The sequence below is a fragment of the Ranitomeya imitator genome, chromosome 1 (genome assembly GCF_032444005.1).
Source record: "Ranitomeya imitator isolate aRanImi1 chromosome 1, aRanImi1.pri, whole genome shotgun sequence".
Lineage (NCBI taxonomy): Eukaryota > Metazoa > Chordata > Amphibia > Anura > Dendrobatidae > Ranitomeya > Ranitomeya imitator.
In genome coordinates, this window is record NC_091282.1 from 155,559,796 (window position 1) to 155,576,695 (window position 16,900).

The window sequence follows — 16,900 nt, forward strand, 5'->3', positions numbered from 1 at the left end:
TTTCAGTAGTAGTGATAGAGAAGTGACTGTAGCTTCTCTCATGCTAACCTGCATTTTCAGTCAACATAGTTACTATCCCAGCTACCTTGTTCACTGAAATGAGACGTCACCAGGGAAAAGTGATAAAAGCAGAGTGACTGACAGCTGTGTCGCCTCATGATGACTCTTCGTTTTATAGTGGCGACAGAAGTCGACAACTTGGTTCAATGATTGGGGTGGCAGGGACAGGGACAGACGCAGGGTGACGTGAGAGAAGCAGCAGTCACATCTCCATCACCACTACTGAAACAAAACATCATCAGAGGACAGCAGCGACAGAAATTGTGTTAAGTGACCGCAGTGCCCCTGAGGAATCCCAAGTACATACAGGGAAACTCAAACTGTCATCAGAAGTAAGAAAGAAAACACAGACAGAAAGTAATTATAAAGAAGGAACTGTGGGGAATTTTTAATTGAAGTACACTAGAAAAGTGGTTAGACTGACTGTTTTAGACAACCCCTTAAATACCCTTCTTATTTTCCCTGGATAGAGGTACTCCAATATACTAAAATACCCGCCAATGCAAGGTACAATGAAAAAGACGATGCAAAGCAAATTCGTGGAGTGAGGAGCTGCACCGTCTCTAGATACAACCAGCTTTTCATGGAGACTTCATGGATAGGGAAGGGGTGTGCAGCTACGCACCGGTTGCAGTGTTTTGGGGACAGGACCCTTTTTCAAGCATAGTCCACACATTTGCTTTGAATCTTCTCACAGGACTCACTGGTGATACCAGATTTTAAGCCTATTCTATGCAGCAAGTATTTGCTTTGTATCCATGCAAATATCTGTGAAGTATTTTCTCCTGTGCTTTCTTGTTGGAATGCTTACTAGAAGTAAATGATAGAAGCCTGAAAACTAATCGAGACTTGTGTCCTTTTCATTATACCTTGCATATTTGTTATTTAGTGCATGACTTATGTGGTTTTTGGGGAGCTATTTTGCTGCACCACTATTGTGTCCCTTTTCCACTGCTTGTTCCGAGGCATTCCCAGCCACCCAGCCGTGAACGGCTGCTGGTCCATTCACTTGGATGAGGTCGCACTGCAACAGTGAAGAAGACACCGTGCTGAACCTCGTCACCATCATTCTCAGTATAAGGGACCGATTCAGATTTCGGACCAGACTCGATCATAACATCCACTTTCACTACATCTGCTCACAAAGGCTCTTTAACACACCAAGTGTAATGTATGCGAGAAACAAGCCCAATTCTCTTATTAGAACCTTGAGTCTATTTAGTTTATATGGACCAATCCTATGGGGCTAATTCACCTACAAATCACAGCTAAAAGAGCCTATAATTGTGAGATCATTTTTTATGGCCTATGGTTTGCCACTAAATCATCAAGTTGGCTACGGACATAAAATCTAGTTCTTCATTTACACGGGTAGGAACACTCATTAACAATTATGGGTCCATGTAAACATGACAGATTACCCAGCGAACTAGAAAAACACTCATTTGTAGGATGATCCTATAGATTATGCCGATAAAAAAAGAATCATTACTGTCAAAACAAAAAGACACAATGAGCATATTAGCGATGTGTGAACAAGATGGTAAACAAGAACCAATGGACACGTATATATTCAATTGGAGCTGCAATAATGCCCCAAAAATTACATCATAACAGGCTCCAATAATCATACCATTGCGTTCATTAGCAAGGAACTTTCATCCAGGATTAGGTTTTCTCTCTTGTTATCATCATTGGCATCCATTCTCCGACTCCCTAAACACAAAAAAGGAGCTTTGCTGATTTGGGAATTTTACAATTGTGGTAGTTATATAGAATATAATCAATATTTAGTACATTTTTATCTGGTATTTGATACTGTGGTACACCGTGTTGTCGCATATTGTGGGTTTTTTTTTATATGGTAAGTCCTGTGCTTCATGAAAGTCTGATTAGAAATACATTTTATCCCTTTATATTTTTAAGTACAATATATTGTCCCTATCACAAGATTGACATCTCTAGATGTGTTAAAATTTCAGTAATAACCTGCTCCGATAAAATTACTGCTAAAAATAAGTTATAGAGGATTCAGCAATCACGTGTTCCTACAGACCCGTATTCTACCAGGCTTCCGATCACACCTACTATGGCAGCTTACACAAATAGAAAACTTCTAATCCCTTATCAAATCCTTAGTGAAAATTTAAGATGCTGGCAGGCAAGAAGTACCTGGATTTTTATCTCTCCGAGCAGTATGAGATTATTCTCAAAATTCATTTGTAGGACAAAGATACAGAGACCTTTCTGTCTTGACAATGTGAAAGCAGCAATAACACTTTTTCCCCCTTTTTCTTATCATTAGAGGTTATCTCTTGGGAAGCAATTGCCTTCTTAACAGGTTCTTTTAATCCAACCTCAGTAGAGACCTTTATTAAGTTTTTAAAGAACACTGAAAGCTCTAAACAGGCAATATGACTGCCATCATTCTATATTCTCTGTTCATTTGTGATGACTTTTTACAATAGGAAAATGTTACCACTGATAAAAGGGCAGAAAGAGCAAGGCTGCCTCTGCCTATCCCATGGTACCTCTTGGGAAAAATCTTTCTATTATAACAATTCCTTTCACCTAAGGAAGATTAGGAAAAGCAGGTTCTACTTAAAACATCCTGCCTACATTTTTTTTGTTAAAAACCAAGATAAAAGGTGAACATTCGTCTTTACTTTAGTGTTTAGAACAATGCAATACAATAATGAATAAAAAATCCATTGTTCACATTTATACAGATCAGAAAAGTAAAACTATTCTTCATTATCGCATTTGACATTTTACATCATTTCCCTGTAAAGTTCTCAAAAAGAATTTGATGCCTAATAAAAAAATTCAATATAGAACATACAAGAAAACTAGTTAAATTCTATTCTGATCTCACATCACAACACACGTTCTCAATCCAAGTAATGGTTTTTATCACAAGATCAAAATGTAGAAAATTGTAGAGTTCCTAAATGGATCATCTAATTCTATGCCCAAATAAAACTTTATCATTGGATAATGAAATGTTCTACACATTTCTAGTTCAGTCTGGGAGAAAACGTGTCAAGATTAATTCAAGGGGAAATTTGAAAAAAGCAACCAAACAAATTCCAGTTCACATCTTGTGGGCTCCTGTAATTATCAAAGCATCATCCCCATTGGTTACTTATTGGTACTCCCTTCATTTCTCATAGTTTTCATTAACACTGTTATTTCAATGGTGTCCTGTCATTTTTTTTAATGCCCGTATGTACCAGATGCCACCAATATCCCACTAAGGTCAGGTTCAGATAAACATATTTCAAAGTCCGTTCCTAGACGGCAATCCTTCAACAGACCACGAGTGTCCCGAACCATACTTACAACCTCACAGACACATAAGAGGTTGTAAGTTCAGTTCTCAAAACCTACGATCGGTCCGAGCATTGAAGTCCCATATTGACCATGACCGTCTGACACCGGACCTTATACACCAGTTCATCGTCCATAGTGGGACACAAAGAGGAGGTTTAATGCAGTGATGATCTGTCCACACTGGAAAACATTCTACACCACAACTGATGCCACTGAACATAAAACTGTTCACATAGCAAATTGTCAAATCAATTTCCCTCAGTTTTTTTTTTTTTGGAATATGTCAAAATAATGACAAAAGGCCAGGTATATGAATTCATCTTAGCACCTAAAAAGGGTGTAAAATACCTAAGACACGCCTATATCTTTAGTATGTTTGACTGACTTAGACACATCAAAGTGTTACTAAAAGGTGACAAAGAAAATCATAATAAAAATGTATAAGAAATAATCTTGAGTCCTTTAGATGAAACAACGCACATACAAATGGTATTTTACTAAGCTCGAACTAGCCCACTGGAGAGCTGGTAAATCCCGTGGTGGGCCCAATCGTCAGGTCAGCAGTAACAAGCAATGGAAGGACCTTTTGTCTAATTTATCACAATATAAAATTAGTTACACTGTACTTTTCTTGACAAATAAAAAATCGAACATCAGAAGTGGCTGCCACATTTCCCCCAAAAATGCAATAAAAACAAATCAAAATGTTATATGTACCCCAAACTGGTATCAATAGATTTATAAGCTCAGAGAGCAAAAACCAAGCTCCCACTCATTTACATCAATGAAAAAAAAAGTTATGGGTCTCAGAAAATGTTGAAACAAACAAATTTTTTTCACCCCTGGAATAATAGAAAAAAAACAAAAACTGGACAAGCTTAGTATCTCTGTAATTATACTGACCTCGAGGATCATCATGCAAGATCATATTTATCACCCAATGAATGCTGTTAAAACAAAACCCAAAAAACAAGGGTAGAATTGCGTTTTGTTTTGTTTTCTTGCTGTTTTACCTCACTTGGGATTTTTTTCCTGTTTCCAGTAGATTGTATGGTAAAGTGAAAGATCCGATTCAAAACAACAACTTTTCTGCAAATAAAACAAGCCCTCATGTGGCGATGTTGACAGAAAAATAAAAAATGTATGGCAGTTGAAATCAAGGGAAAATAAAATGAAAGCACTTAGATGAAACCTTCCCTCGTCATTAAAGGGTTAATGGGTTTGCCGGGTGCCCTGAAAGAAAACAAATAAACAACAACATATACTTACCTACAGTACCCTTGCAGTCTTCCAGGTCTGCTACCCATGTCTCTACTTGTGTTCTCAAGTCACAATGGTCTTCCTAGTCAGCTCAAAGAACTCCGTGACATCTATAGATCCTATACAGGACGGCAGTTCTTGGGAAAGGTGGTGTAGGTGAGCACAGCCAGAAAATTCAATATAATATACTTCACAAAAGTGGTATAAATATAAGAGAAATGTACCGTATATATATTTCTTGTAGTAGTCTAAGAAAGCTGAGAAATGTTCAGAGGTGTAGCTCAGGTTTTGGTTCAGGGGGTGGCACAAAACTTCTGATAGAGCTCCTAACTGGTAACCCTGAATACAACTATGGTGTCGAACCCTATAGTGGATGTTTGTTTAGATCTTTTTGAATCCGCTCACTCTCTTCTCTAGTGTTACCTTATCACTCCTAGCTTTGTGTCATAAGCAAATTCAGTTTATCCTCAATTCCTTCATCTAAATCATTAAATATAATCTAAATATGGTATCTACTATATAATTATCTAAGGGTCACTTCCGTCTTTCTGTCTGTCTGTCCTTCTGTCTGTCACGGATATTCATTGGTCGTAGCCTCTGTCTATCATGGAAATCCAAGTTGCTGAATGGTCGTGGCAAAACAGCCACGACCAATCAGCGACGGGCACAGTCCGGCGGCAACATGGCCGCTCCTTCCTCCCCGCAGTCAGTGCCCCCTCTATATTCCCCTCCGGTCACCGCTCACACAGGGTTAATGGCAGTGTTAACCGACCACGCTACGCCGTGGTGTAACGCACTCAGTTAACGCTGCTATTAACCCTGTGTGACCAATGTTTTACTATTGATGCGGCATCAATAGTAAAAAGATCTAATGTTAAAAATAATTAAAAAAAAAAAAATCGTTATATACTCACCGTCCGTCGGCCCCTCGGATCCACAACAGGCCTTTCCCGCTCGCGACGCTCCGGTAACTGGTCCATGCCGCAATCTCGCGAGATGATGACGTAGTGGTCTCGCGAGACCGCTACGTCATCATCTCGCGAGACCACAATGCACTCTTCAGACCGGAGCACGCGAGGACTCCGCGTCGGTAACCGCTTCGCTTGGATCCGGGGGCTCCGGAAGGTGAGTATATAACTATTTTTTATTTTAATTCTTTTTTTTTTTAACAGGGATATGATGCCCACATTGCTATATACTACGTGGGCTGGGCAATATACTACATGGGCTGTGCTGTATACTACATGGGCTGTGCAATACACTATGTGACTGGGCAATATACTACGTGGCTGGGCAATATACTACGTTACTATGCAATATAATATGTGGCTGGGCAATATACTACGTGACTGGGCAATATACTACGTTACAGGGCAATATACTATGTGGGTGGGCAATATACTACGTGACTGGGCAATATAATACGTGGCTGGGCAATACACTACGTCACTGGGCAATATACTAGGTTACTGGGCAATATACTACATAGCTGGGCAATATAGTACATAACTGGGCAATATACTACGTGGCTGGACAATATACTACGTGGTTGGGCAATATACTACGTGGCTGGACAATATACTACGTGGCTGGACAATATACTACGTGGCTGGGCAATATACTACATACTACGTGACTGGGCAATATACGTGACTGGGCAATATACTACCTCACTGGGCAATATACTACGTAGCTGGCCAATATACTACGTCACTGGGCAATATACTACGTCACTGGGCAATATACTACGCAGCTGGGCAATATAGTACATCACTGGGCAATATACTACGCGGCTGGGCAATATACTACGTGACTGGGCAATATACTACGTGGCGGGGCAATATACTATGTGGCGGGGCAATATACTTCGTGGCTGGGTAATATACTACGTGGACATGCATATTCTAGAATACCCGATGCGTTAGAATCGGGCCACCATCTAGTCTAAATATAATCATCTAAATCATTAAATATAATCTAAATAAGGTATCTAAATATAATCATCTAAATCATTAAATATAATCTAAATACGGTATCTAAATATAATCTGATCTAAATCGTTTAGTATAATGCACTCCACATAGTCCTCCATATAGAATAATGCACTCCCATATCTTAAATAAAAAAATAATTGTTTTTGCATTGCTATATTCTGAGAGCTTTATCTTTTTTTATTTCTCCACAGACGGAGCTGTAGGTTGGCTTGCTTTTTTGCAGAGCAAGATGACGTTTTCAGCTATACCATTTTTATTCCCATTTGACTTTTTGATCGCATTGTATTCCACTTTTTATCAAGGAATATGGTGAAAAAGTATCGTTTTTTCCTGAGAGCTGCGAGACCGCCGACTGAAAACATCAATGCTGCACAAAGCCCATCAAGCGCTGACATTTATCTACATTGGGTAGTCGCGAAGCGGTTAACTGGAATTCAAGGAAATGTTGGTCATGATGCAAGACAACAACTAAAAAGTTGTTCCCTAGAAACCAGGCAACCCCTACACGTCCTGAGGCTGGCTAGTAGTTGTAAATCATGCAGCTGCGTCAACAAAAACTAAATCTCCGAGCAGTCACAAATACTCGGCGACCACCCAAGCAACGAGTATACTCGCTCATCACTATTAAAGAAGAATAAAGTTAAAGGTTTGAAATAGCCAAGTCCAATACAAATGTCTTGGAAGGACAAAGAGTGGGCAGTTTATAGGAGAAAACCCACCAATGTAACAGAGTTAAAGCTGTTTTATAGGGACGAATAGGTTTCTGATGTGCAAATGACTTAATTACTAGAAAAGTTTAGATGCAGTTATTGCCGCACAAGGAGGTCACAACAGATAATGAAAGCAAAAGTTTACATACATTTGCCACTCTCAGACGTGAAATTCGATATTTTTCCTCATGTCCAAAAATTGACAAATTCTAATATTTTGTCTTTAATTTGGTTTTCTTTATTTTCTTTCTTGGACAAATTTAGGCAGAAATATGACAGATTCTGAAGGGTGCACACCACTGTAATAGCAGTACCAAGGAATATCCAATGTGAATATAATCCTGTACACGACCACAATTCATATACATTATGACAAATATCATATGAATATTGGTGTAACATATTACCTTGTACCTTTCCTTTTATTTCTGGATAACAAGATGGAGACAGGGTTTCGGAAGTTGTCTTCTCCACTTTTTTTTCAAGCCACAAAAAAAGGTCAATAAAGGTTGACAGGTATTTCAGTTGACTCAGCTGTAAAGGGGCATCAAGAGCTTTTTTCTGCGGATCCTCTGTATTCAGGGCTAAAAAGAGAAAATGCTATAGGTTTATAATACAGTAAATGAACCTTTGTTTGGTGCCAATATTATGGGCATTTTGCTTTGTGCGAGTGCACACAGTGATGAAGCCCAACACTGGACCTGTCAACCAACGGCTACCTGTAGGAGCTGGAGTTTGCCTATGCAAGCCAGAGCACTTGCTGGTTTGGGACTGCCTTCACTCGCCATTAGGGTATATTTCATATGGAATAAGTAAACACGAAGCCTATTTCACCTTATTATTGATATATTCTGTGTGTGTAATAGACCAATAACGTTTATAGTGTAATTGTAAGTAGACATTCACATTCTAAAAATGGGGCGGAGGAGGAAGGAACCCTAGTCTGACACTGTTGAAATGCGGTGTAGATAACATAGGCTAAAACTGAATAAAGTTGGTAAAGTTTATTAATCATCTGTCACATAGAGAATAAAAAAAACAATTGTATTAGCTCCCTTAGACAATGGTGCAGGAAGTCTCATCATCCAGACAATAAAAATGCGTTACCAGAGGAGTCATGTATAGGAGCGGAATTTTTTTGATGGAAAACACTGGCATAATCAAAAGGCTTCTGCACGCCCTAAGGAATCCAATTTAAGATTAAATTCTCCGAGTACATTTGTAGACACTACTTCATCTTGAAGCAAATTCCAAAGTCTGATTACTTTTTTGGGAGAGGAAAAGCTTTCTTGTTAGAAAGTTGAACCTTTGCTTGACCCACAATACGTTAGATATCTTCCTTTTCTTAGATTTCACTTCTGCACTAACAAGACCTCATTTGTTTCGCTGTATTCACAATTTATATTTATACACTAAAACCCATACTCTGTCTCCGGATTTTATTTTTTTTCTAAACGAAACCTGGTTATTCGGGTTAAAAACAATTCAGGGGTCATCTGTTCCTTGGACCTATACAATTATAATTTGTCCAGAACTGTGTTGGATATAATTTGCAGTGAGGATATGGCAACTAGTAATATCACACAATACATTTACACAGCACTGGTTTACTGGCATTGCCCATAACAACTGTAACATACAAGAAAATGATTGCAAGACCACAGAGGGCAAAAAGGAAAGCACGGTGATGGAATTGAATTCACCAGCTCCTCAACTAATACAGTTTTATGGCTATTGTTGGATTATCATCCAATAATGAGTAGTCGTTCTACAACTGCCAGAGGGCAAAATGCGTTGCTCCGCTCATTAGAACTACGCAATTTGGGTCAAAATAGTGATAGTCGCTTTATTACCAAGTAATGTGGTAGAAATGTCGCCAGTGTAATTTGTATTTAGCTCAAGTGCAAAAAAAGTATAAGTATATACTGTTGTAAATTCTGCTCTTGGGTTCCCTCCAGTGGTTGTTGGTGGGAATGCAGTTGTCTCTGACTCGCAGTCCTGGCCGGGTGATTCGGATAATTACAATTCTGACTGGGATATTTAGGTGTGCAGGATCCTTTAGCCCTTGCCAGTTGTCAATGTTTCTTTGGAAGTGTTGGATCTCTGCCTGGCCTCTCCTGCTTATCTGCCAGTTCAGCAAAGATAAGTGTCTGTTTCTTTTCCTGTGGCACACATGCAGTGTGCTTATTTTCAGTACTGTTAGTTTGTTTTTCTTTTGTCCAGATTAGACTGTGTCTGTGTTTTCTCAGTCTGGTTGGTTTCACTGGAGTTGCAGATATACGCTCCTACATCTTTAGTTAGATATAGGAAGTTTTTTGTATATTCTGCTGTGGATTTTTTGAAGGGTTTTAATACTGACCGCACAGAACTCTGTCCTATTATGTCCTATCTAGCTGGAGTGGCCTCCTGTGCTAAATCCTGTTTTTTCTGCCTGTGTATGTTTTTTCCTCTCCGACTCACCGCCAATATTTGTGGGGGGCTGTCTATCCTTTGGGGATTTTCTCTGAGGCAAGATAGTATTCCGATTTCCATCTTTAGGGGTATTTAGTTCTCTGGCTGTGACGAGGTGTCTAGGTGTGTTAGGTACACTCCACGGCTACTTCTAGTTGCGGTGTTAAGTTCAGGGTTGCGGTCAGTATAGTGGCCACTTTCTCCAGTGAAAGTTCTCATGGAGCTCCAAGGTCACCGGATCATAACAGTACGACTGGCCAACAATGAGTTAAATGCATCTCAGAAGAAGGGAAGGAAGTTCTTGAGCCATTTTTTTTTCTCCAGTCTGTTTTGTGTTCTCTTCCCTCTTAATATCTGGGTGGCTGAGGAGCCTGGTGCAAGCATGAATGTTCAGGAATTAGCTTCTCGTGTAGACCAGCTTGCTGCTAGGGTGCAAGGTATTTCTGATTATATTGTTCAGACTCCAGCTTTAGAACCGAAGATTCCTACTCCTGATTTGTTTTCTGGTGACAGGTCTAAATTTTTGAGTTTTAAAAACAACTGTAAACTGTTTTTTGACCTGAGACCTCGATCCTCTGGTGATTCCATTCAGCAGGTAAAAATCGTAATCTCCCTGCTGCGTGGCGACCCGCAGGATTGGGCATTTTCCCTGGAATCTGGAAATCCGGCTTTGCTTAATATTGACTCCTTTTTTCAGGCTTTAGGACTATTATATGATGAACCTAATTCTGTGGTTAAAGCTGAGAAGACCTTGTTGGCCATGTCTCAAGGTCAAGAGGCGGCAGAATTGTATTGTCAGAAATTCAGAAAATGGTCTGTGTTGACCAAATGGAATAATGATGCTTTGGCGGCAATTTTCAGAAGGGGGCTTTCTGAATCCGTTAAAGATGTTATGGTGGGGTTTCCCACGCCTTCCGGTCTGAGTGATTCTATGTCTCTGGCCATTCAGATTGACCGACGCCTGCGGGAGCGCAGAACTGTGCGCACTGTGGCGTTATCCTCAGAGCAAATATCTGAGCCTATGCAATGTGATAGAATTCTGTCTAGAACGGAACGACAAGGTTTCAGACGTCAAAATAGGTTGTGTTATTATTGTGGCGACGCTTCTCATGTCATTTCTGTCTGCCCTAAGCGGACAAAGAGGATCGCCAGTTCAATTACCATCAGTACTGTACAACCTAAATTTCTGTTATCTGTGTCCTTGATCTGCTCATTGTCATCATTTTCTGTCATGGTGTTTGTGGATTCAGGCGCCGCCTTGAATTTAATGGATTTTGAGTTTGCCAAGCGTTGTGGTTTTCCCTTGCAGCCTTTGCAGAACCCTATTCCTTTGAGGGGCATTGATGCTACACCTGTTGTGAATTCTGTGGCAGAGTTCACTCCTGTGGTCACAAGTGGTACTTCGGCTGATTCTCTCTGGGATCTTCCGTTTGTGGAGGAAAGTGGTACTGCAGCTTCTGAGTTTCCTCCCTCAGGTGATCTGGTGAGCTCGTTAGCTTCTTCTCTACTTAACTCCACCTGATGCTTTGATCTATGCTTCCTGTCAATGTTTCAGTGTGGGACTTGTTTTTCCCCTGGATCATTCCTGTGGCCTGCTGCTCTGCAAAGCTAAGTTTTGCTTATGTTATTTTGTTGCTATTTTTCTGTCCAGCTTGCTTTATTGGTTTTTCTCGCCTGCTGGAAGCTCTGAGACGCAGAAGGACCACCTCCGTACCGTTAGTCGGTGCGGAGGGTCTTTTTGTCCCCTCTGCGTGGTTTTTTATAGGTTTTTGTGCTGACCGCAAAGTTATCTTCCCTATCCTCGTTCTGTTCAGCTAGTCGGGCCTCACTTTGCTAAATCTTTGCTTTCTCTATCAGCGGTCACCGGCACCGCTGATTAGAGGAATGAATAGGCGGCTCCGCCCCTATGGGAGGTGGAGCCGCTTATTCATTTCTGTAATGAGCGGTCCCACGTGACTGCTGAAGAGGGGAAGAAGCTGCAGCACAGAAGACCGTGGGACGGCAGGGACAGCGCGAGGATCGCTGGGACTAGGTAAGTATGCCTCAGCGCCCTCTCCCCCTCACCCGCCGACCCTGCCACCCACCTTGACTCGAGTATAAGCCGAGAGGGGCACTTTCAGCCCAAAATTTTGGGCTGAAAATCTCGGCTTATACTCGAGTATATACGGTAATTACAGAGAATAAAAGCTTGAATCTTATAAACATAGGAAACTCCCCTGCTTTGGTCATTTGGCTTTTTATGTTTCTCTAGGGATGTTGAAGATGTAGCCAAAGATTGGGTCATGTGTGTCATACTGTAGGGGTTTGGAGAAACGCGGGGGGTATCCGCCCCCAAAGGTCTCCGTTTTCCTTACTTGAGAAAGGATCAGATGGAGCCGAAACGTCGCCCAGACAAGTGGGTTGATTAAACCTTCCACATTTTCACTGAAGAAATGGAGTGCTGCCTCTTTTTTTGAACATATCTATCTATCTCTCTCTCTATCTATCTATCTATATATACACACACACACATATACATACACAGCTCTAGCAAAAATTAAGAGACCATTGCAAAATGTTCAGTTTGTCTAATTTTTCTCTTTAACCCCTTTACCCCCAAGGGTGGTTTGCACGTTAATGACCGGGCCAATTTTTACAATTCTGACCACTGTCCCTTTATGAGGTTATAACTCTGGAACGCTTCAACGGATCCCAGTGAATCTGACATTGTTTTCTCGTGACATATTGTACTTCATGACAATGTTAAAAATTCTTTGATAGTACCTGCGTTTATTTGTGAAAAAAACGGAAATTTGGCAAAAATTATGAAAATTTCGCAATTTTCCAACTTTGAATTTTTATGCAATTAAATCACAGAGATATGTCACACAAAATACTTAATAAATAACATTTCCCACATGTCTACTTTACATCAGCACAATTTTGGAACCAAAATTTTTTTTTGTTAGGGAGTTATAAGGGTGAAAAGTTGACCAGAAATTTCTCATTTCTACAACACCATTTTTTTTTTAGGGACCACATCTCATTTGAAGTCATTTTGAGGGGTCTATATGATAGAAAATACCCAAGTGTGACACCATTCTAAAAACTGCACCCCTCAAGGGTCTCAAAACCACATTCAAGAAGTTTATTAACCCTTCTGGTGCTTCACAGGAATTTTTTGAATGTTTAAATAAAAATGAACATTTAACTTTTTTTCACAAAAAATTTAATTCAGCTCCAATTTGTTTTATTTTACCAAGGGTAACAGGAGAAAATGGACCCCAAACATTGTTGTACAATTTGTCCTGAGTACGCCAATACCCCACATGTGGGGGTAAACCACTGTTTGGGTGCATGGCACAGCTCGGAAGCGAAGGAGCGCCATTTGACTTTTCAATGCAAAATTGACTGGAATTGAGATGGGACGCCATGTTTCATTTGGAGAGCCCCTGATGTGCCTAAACATTGAAACCCCCCACAAGTGACACCATTTTGGAAAGTAGACCCCCTAAGGAACTTATCTAGAGGTGTGGTGAGCACTTTGATCCACCAAGTGCTTCACAGAAGTTTATAATGTAGAACCGTAAAAATAAAAAATCATATTTTTTCAAACAAATTATCTTTTCGCCCCCAATTTTTTATTTTTCCAAGGGTAAGAGAAGAAATTGGACCCCAAAAGTTGTTGTACAATTTGTCCTGAGTACGCTGATACCCCATATGTGGGGGTAAACCACTGTTTGGGCGGATGGGAGAGCTCGGAAGGGAAGGAGCGCCGTTTGACTTTTCAATGCAATATTGACAGGAATTGAGATGGGACGCCATGTTGCGTTTGGAGAGCCCCTGATGTGCCTAAACATTGAAACCCCCCACAAGTGACACCATTTTGGAAAGTAGACCCCCTAAGGAACTTATCTAGAGGTGTGGTGAGCACTTTGACCCACCAAGTGCTTCACAGAAGTTTATAATGTAGAACCGTAAAAATAAAAAATCATATTTTTTCAAAAAAATTATCTTTTCGCCCCCAATTTTTTATTTTTCCAAGGGTAAGAGAAGAAATTGGACCCCAAAAGTTGTTGTACAATTTGTCCTGAGTACGCTGATACCCCATATGTGGGGGTAAACCACTGTTTGGGCGGATGGGAGAGCTCGGAAGGGAAGGAGCGCCGTTTGACTTTTCAATGCAATATTGACAGGAATTGAGATGGGACGCCATGTTGCGTTTGGAGAGCCCCTGATGTGCTTAAACATTGAAACCCCCCACAAGTGACACCATTTTGGAAAGTAGACCCCCTAAGGAACTTATCTAGATGTGTGGTGAGCGCTTTGACCCACCAAGTGCTTCACAGAAGTTTATAATGGAGAGCCGTAAAAATAAAACAAAAATTATTTTTTAGCCCCCAGTTTTGTATTTTCCCGAGGGTAACAGGAGAAATTGGACCCCAAAATTTGTTGTCCAATTTGTCTTGAGTGCGCTGATACCCCATATGTGGGGGGAAACCACTGTTTGGGCGCATGGGAGGGCTCGGAAGGGAAGGAGTGCCATTTGAATGCAGACTTAGATGGAATGGTCTGCAGGTGTCACACTGCGTTTGCAGAGCCCCTAATGTACGTAAACAGTAGAAACCCCCCACAAGTGACACCATTTTGGAAACTAGACCCCCTAAGGAACTCATCTAGATGTGTTGTGAGAGCTTTGAACCCCCAAGTGTTTCACTACAGTTTGTAACGCAGAGCCGTGAAAATTTAAAAAAAAATCTTTCCCCCAAAAATTATTTTTTAGCCCCCAGTTTTGTATTTTCCCGAGGGTAAGAGGAGAAATTCGACCCCAAAAGTTGTTGTCCAATTTGTCCTGAGTACGCTGATACCCCATATGTGGGGGGGAACCACTGTTTGGGCGCATGGGAGGGCTCGGAAGGGAAGGAGTGCCATTTGAATGCAGACTTAGATGGAATGGTCTGCAGGTGTCACATTGCGTTTGCAGAGCCCCTAATGTACCTAAACAGTAGAAACCCCCCACAAGTGACACCATTTTGGAAAGTAGACCCCCTACGGAACTCATCTAGATGTGTTGTGAGAGCTTTGAACCCCCAAGTGTTTCACTACAGTTTGTAACGCAGAGCCGTGAAAATTAAAAAAAAAAATCTTTCCCCAAAAATTATTTTTTAGCCCCCAGTTTTGTATTTTCCCGAGGGTAAGAGGAGAAATTCGACCCCAAAAGTTGTTGTCCAATTTGTCCTGAATACGCTGATACCCCATATGTGGGGGGAAACCACTGTTTGGGTGCATGGGAGGGCTCGGAAGGAAAGGAGCTCCATTTGGAATGAGGACTTAGATGGAATGGTCTGCAGGTGTCACATTGCATTTGCAGAGCCCCTAATGTACCTAAACAGTAGAAACCCCCAAGTGACCCCATATTGGAAACTAGACCCCCAGGAAACTTATCTAGATGTGTTGTGAGAACTTTGAACCCTCAAGTGTTTCACTACAGTTTATAACGCAGAGCCGTAAAAATAAAAAATAATTTTTGTGGGAAAAAAAGATTTTTTAGCCCACAGTTTTGTATTTTCCCAAGGGTAACAGGAGAAATTGGACCCCAACAGTTGTCCTATTTGTCCTGAGTACGCTGATACCCCATATGTTGGGGTAAACCCCTGTTTGGGCACACGGGAGAGCTCGGAAGGGAAGAAGCACTGTATTACTTTTTCAACGCAGAATTGGCTGGAATTGAGATCAGACGCCATGTTGCTTTTGGAGAGCCCCTGATGTGCCTAAACAGTGGAAACCCCACAATTATAAATGAAACACTAATCTAAACACACCCCTAACCCTAATTCCAACGGTAACCCTAACCACACCTCTAACCCTGACACACCCCTAACCCTAGTCCCAACCCTATTCCCAACTGTAAATGTAATCTAAACCCTAACTGTAACTTTAGCCCCAACCCAAACTGTAGCCTTAGCCCTAACCCTAGCCCTAACCCTAACCCTAGCCCTAACCCTAACCTTTTATACGATAAAAACTATTTTATAGAAAAAATAATTATTTTGGCATCGCTTTATTCTCAGGACTATAACTTTTTTATTTTTTTGCTGATGATGCTGTATGGCGGCTCGTTTTTTGCGGGACAAGATGACGCTTTCAGCGGTACCATGGTTATTTACATCTGTCCTTTTGATCGCGTGTTATTCCACTTTTTGTTCGGCTGTATGATAATAAAGCGTTGTTTTTTGCCTCGTTTTTTTTTTTTTTCTTACGGTGTTTACTGAAGGGGTTAACTAGTGGGCCAGTTTTATAGGTCGGGCCGTTACGGACGCGGCGATACTAAATATATGTACTTTTATTGTTTTTTTTTAATTTATTTAGATAAAGAAATGTATTTATGGGAATAATTTTTTTTTTTTTCATTATTTAGGAATATTTTTTTTTATTTTTTTTTACACATTTGGAAAATTTTTTTTTAACTTTTTTACTTTGTCCCAGGGGGGGACATCACAGATCGATGATCTGACAGTTTGCACAGCACTCTGTCAGATCACCGATCTGATAGCAGTGCAGGCTGCTTCACAGTGCCTGCTCTGAGCAGGCTCTGTGAAGCCACCTCCCTCCCTGCAGGACCCGGATCCGCGGCCATCTTGGATCCGGGTCTGGAGCAGGCAGGGAGGGAGGCAAGACCCTCGCAGCAACGCGATCACATCGCGTTGCTGCGGGGGGCTCAGGGAAGCCCGCAGGGAGCCCCCTCCCTGCATGATGCTTCCCTGCACCGCCGGCACATCGCGATCATCTTTGATCGCGGTGTGCCAGGGGTTAATGTGTCGGGGGCGGTCCGTGACCGCTCCTGGCACATAGTGCCGGATGTCAGCTGCGATAGGCAGCTGACACCCGGCCGCGATCGGCCGCGCTCCCCCCGTGAGCGCCGCCGATCGCGCTGGACGTACTATCCCGTCCGTGGTCATAGGGGGCCCACCCCACCTCGACGGGATAGTACGTCCGATGTCAGAAAGGGGTTAAATGTATATTTTTTAGTGAAATGTAAAAAAAAAAAATTCTATAAACTTCTGATAACATGTCTCCGAAGTTCCAAGCAATAAATTTTATTTTTTTCTGACA

The 16,900-nt window shown here is 41.2% G+C and overlaps 1 protein-coding gene across 4 annotated transcripts in view; it reads right to left on the reverse strand.

The window, feature by feature from the left end:
- The window catches only part of KIAA0825 (KIAA0825 ortholog), a 544,507-nt gene that overhangs the window by 441,146 nt on the left and 86,461 nt on the right, over nucleotides 1–16,900 (reverse strand). For all 4 annotated transcript variants that reach the window (XM_069751839.1, XM_069751830.1, XM_069751857.1 and 1 more), the window contains 2 exons: nucleotides 7,765–7,941; nucleotides 1,694–1,776 (listed from right to left, as the gene is read on the reverse strand). In XM_069751839.1, coding sequence (XP_069607940.1) covers nucleotides 1,694–1,776; nucleotides 7,765–7,941 — 260 coding nt within the window. The remainder of the gene's footprint in view (nucleotides 1–1,693; nucleotides 1,777–7,764; nucleotides 7,942–16,900) is intronic.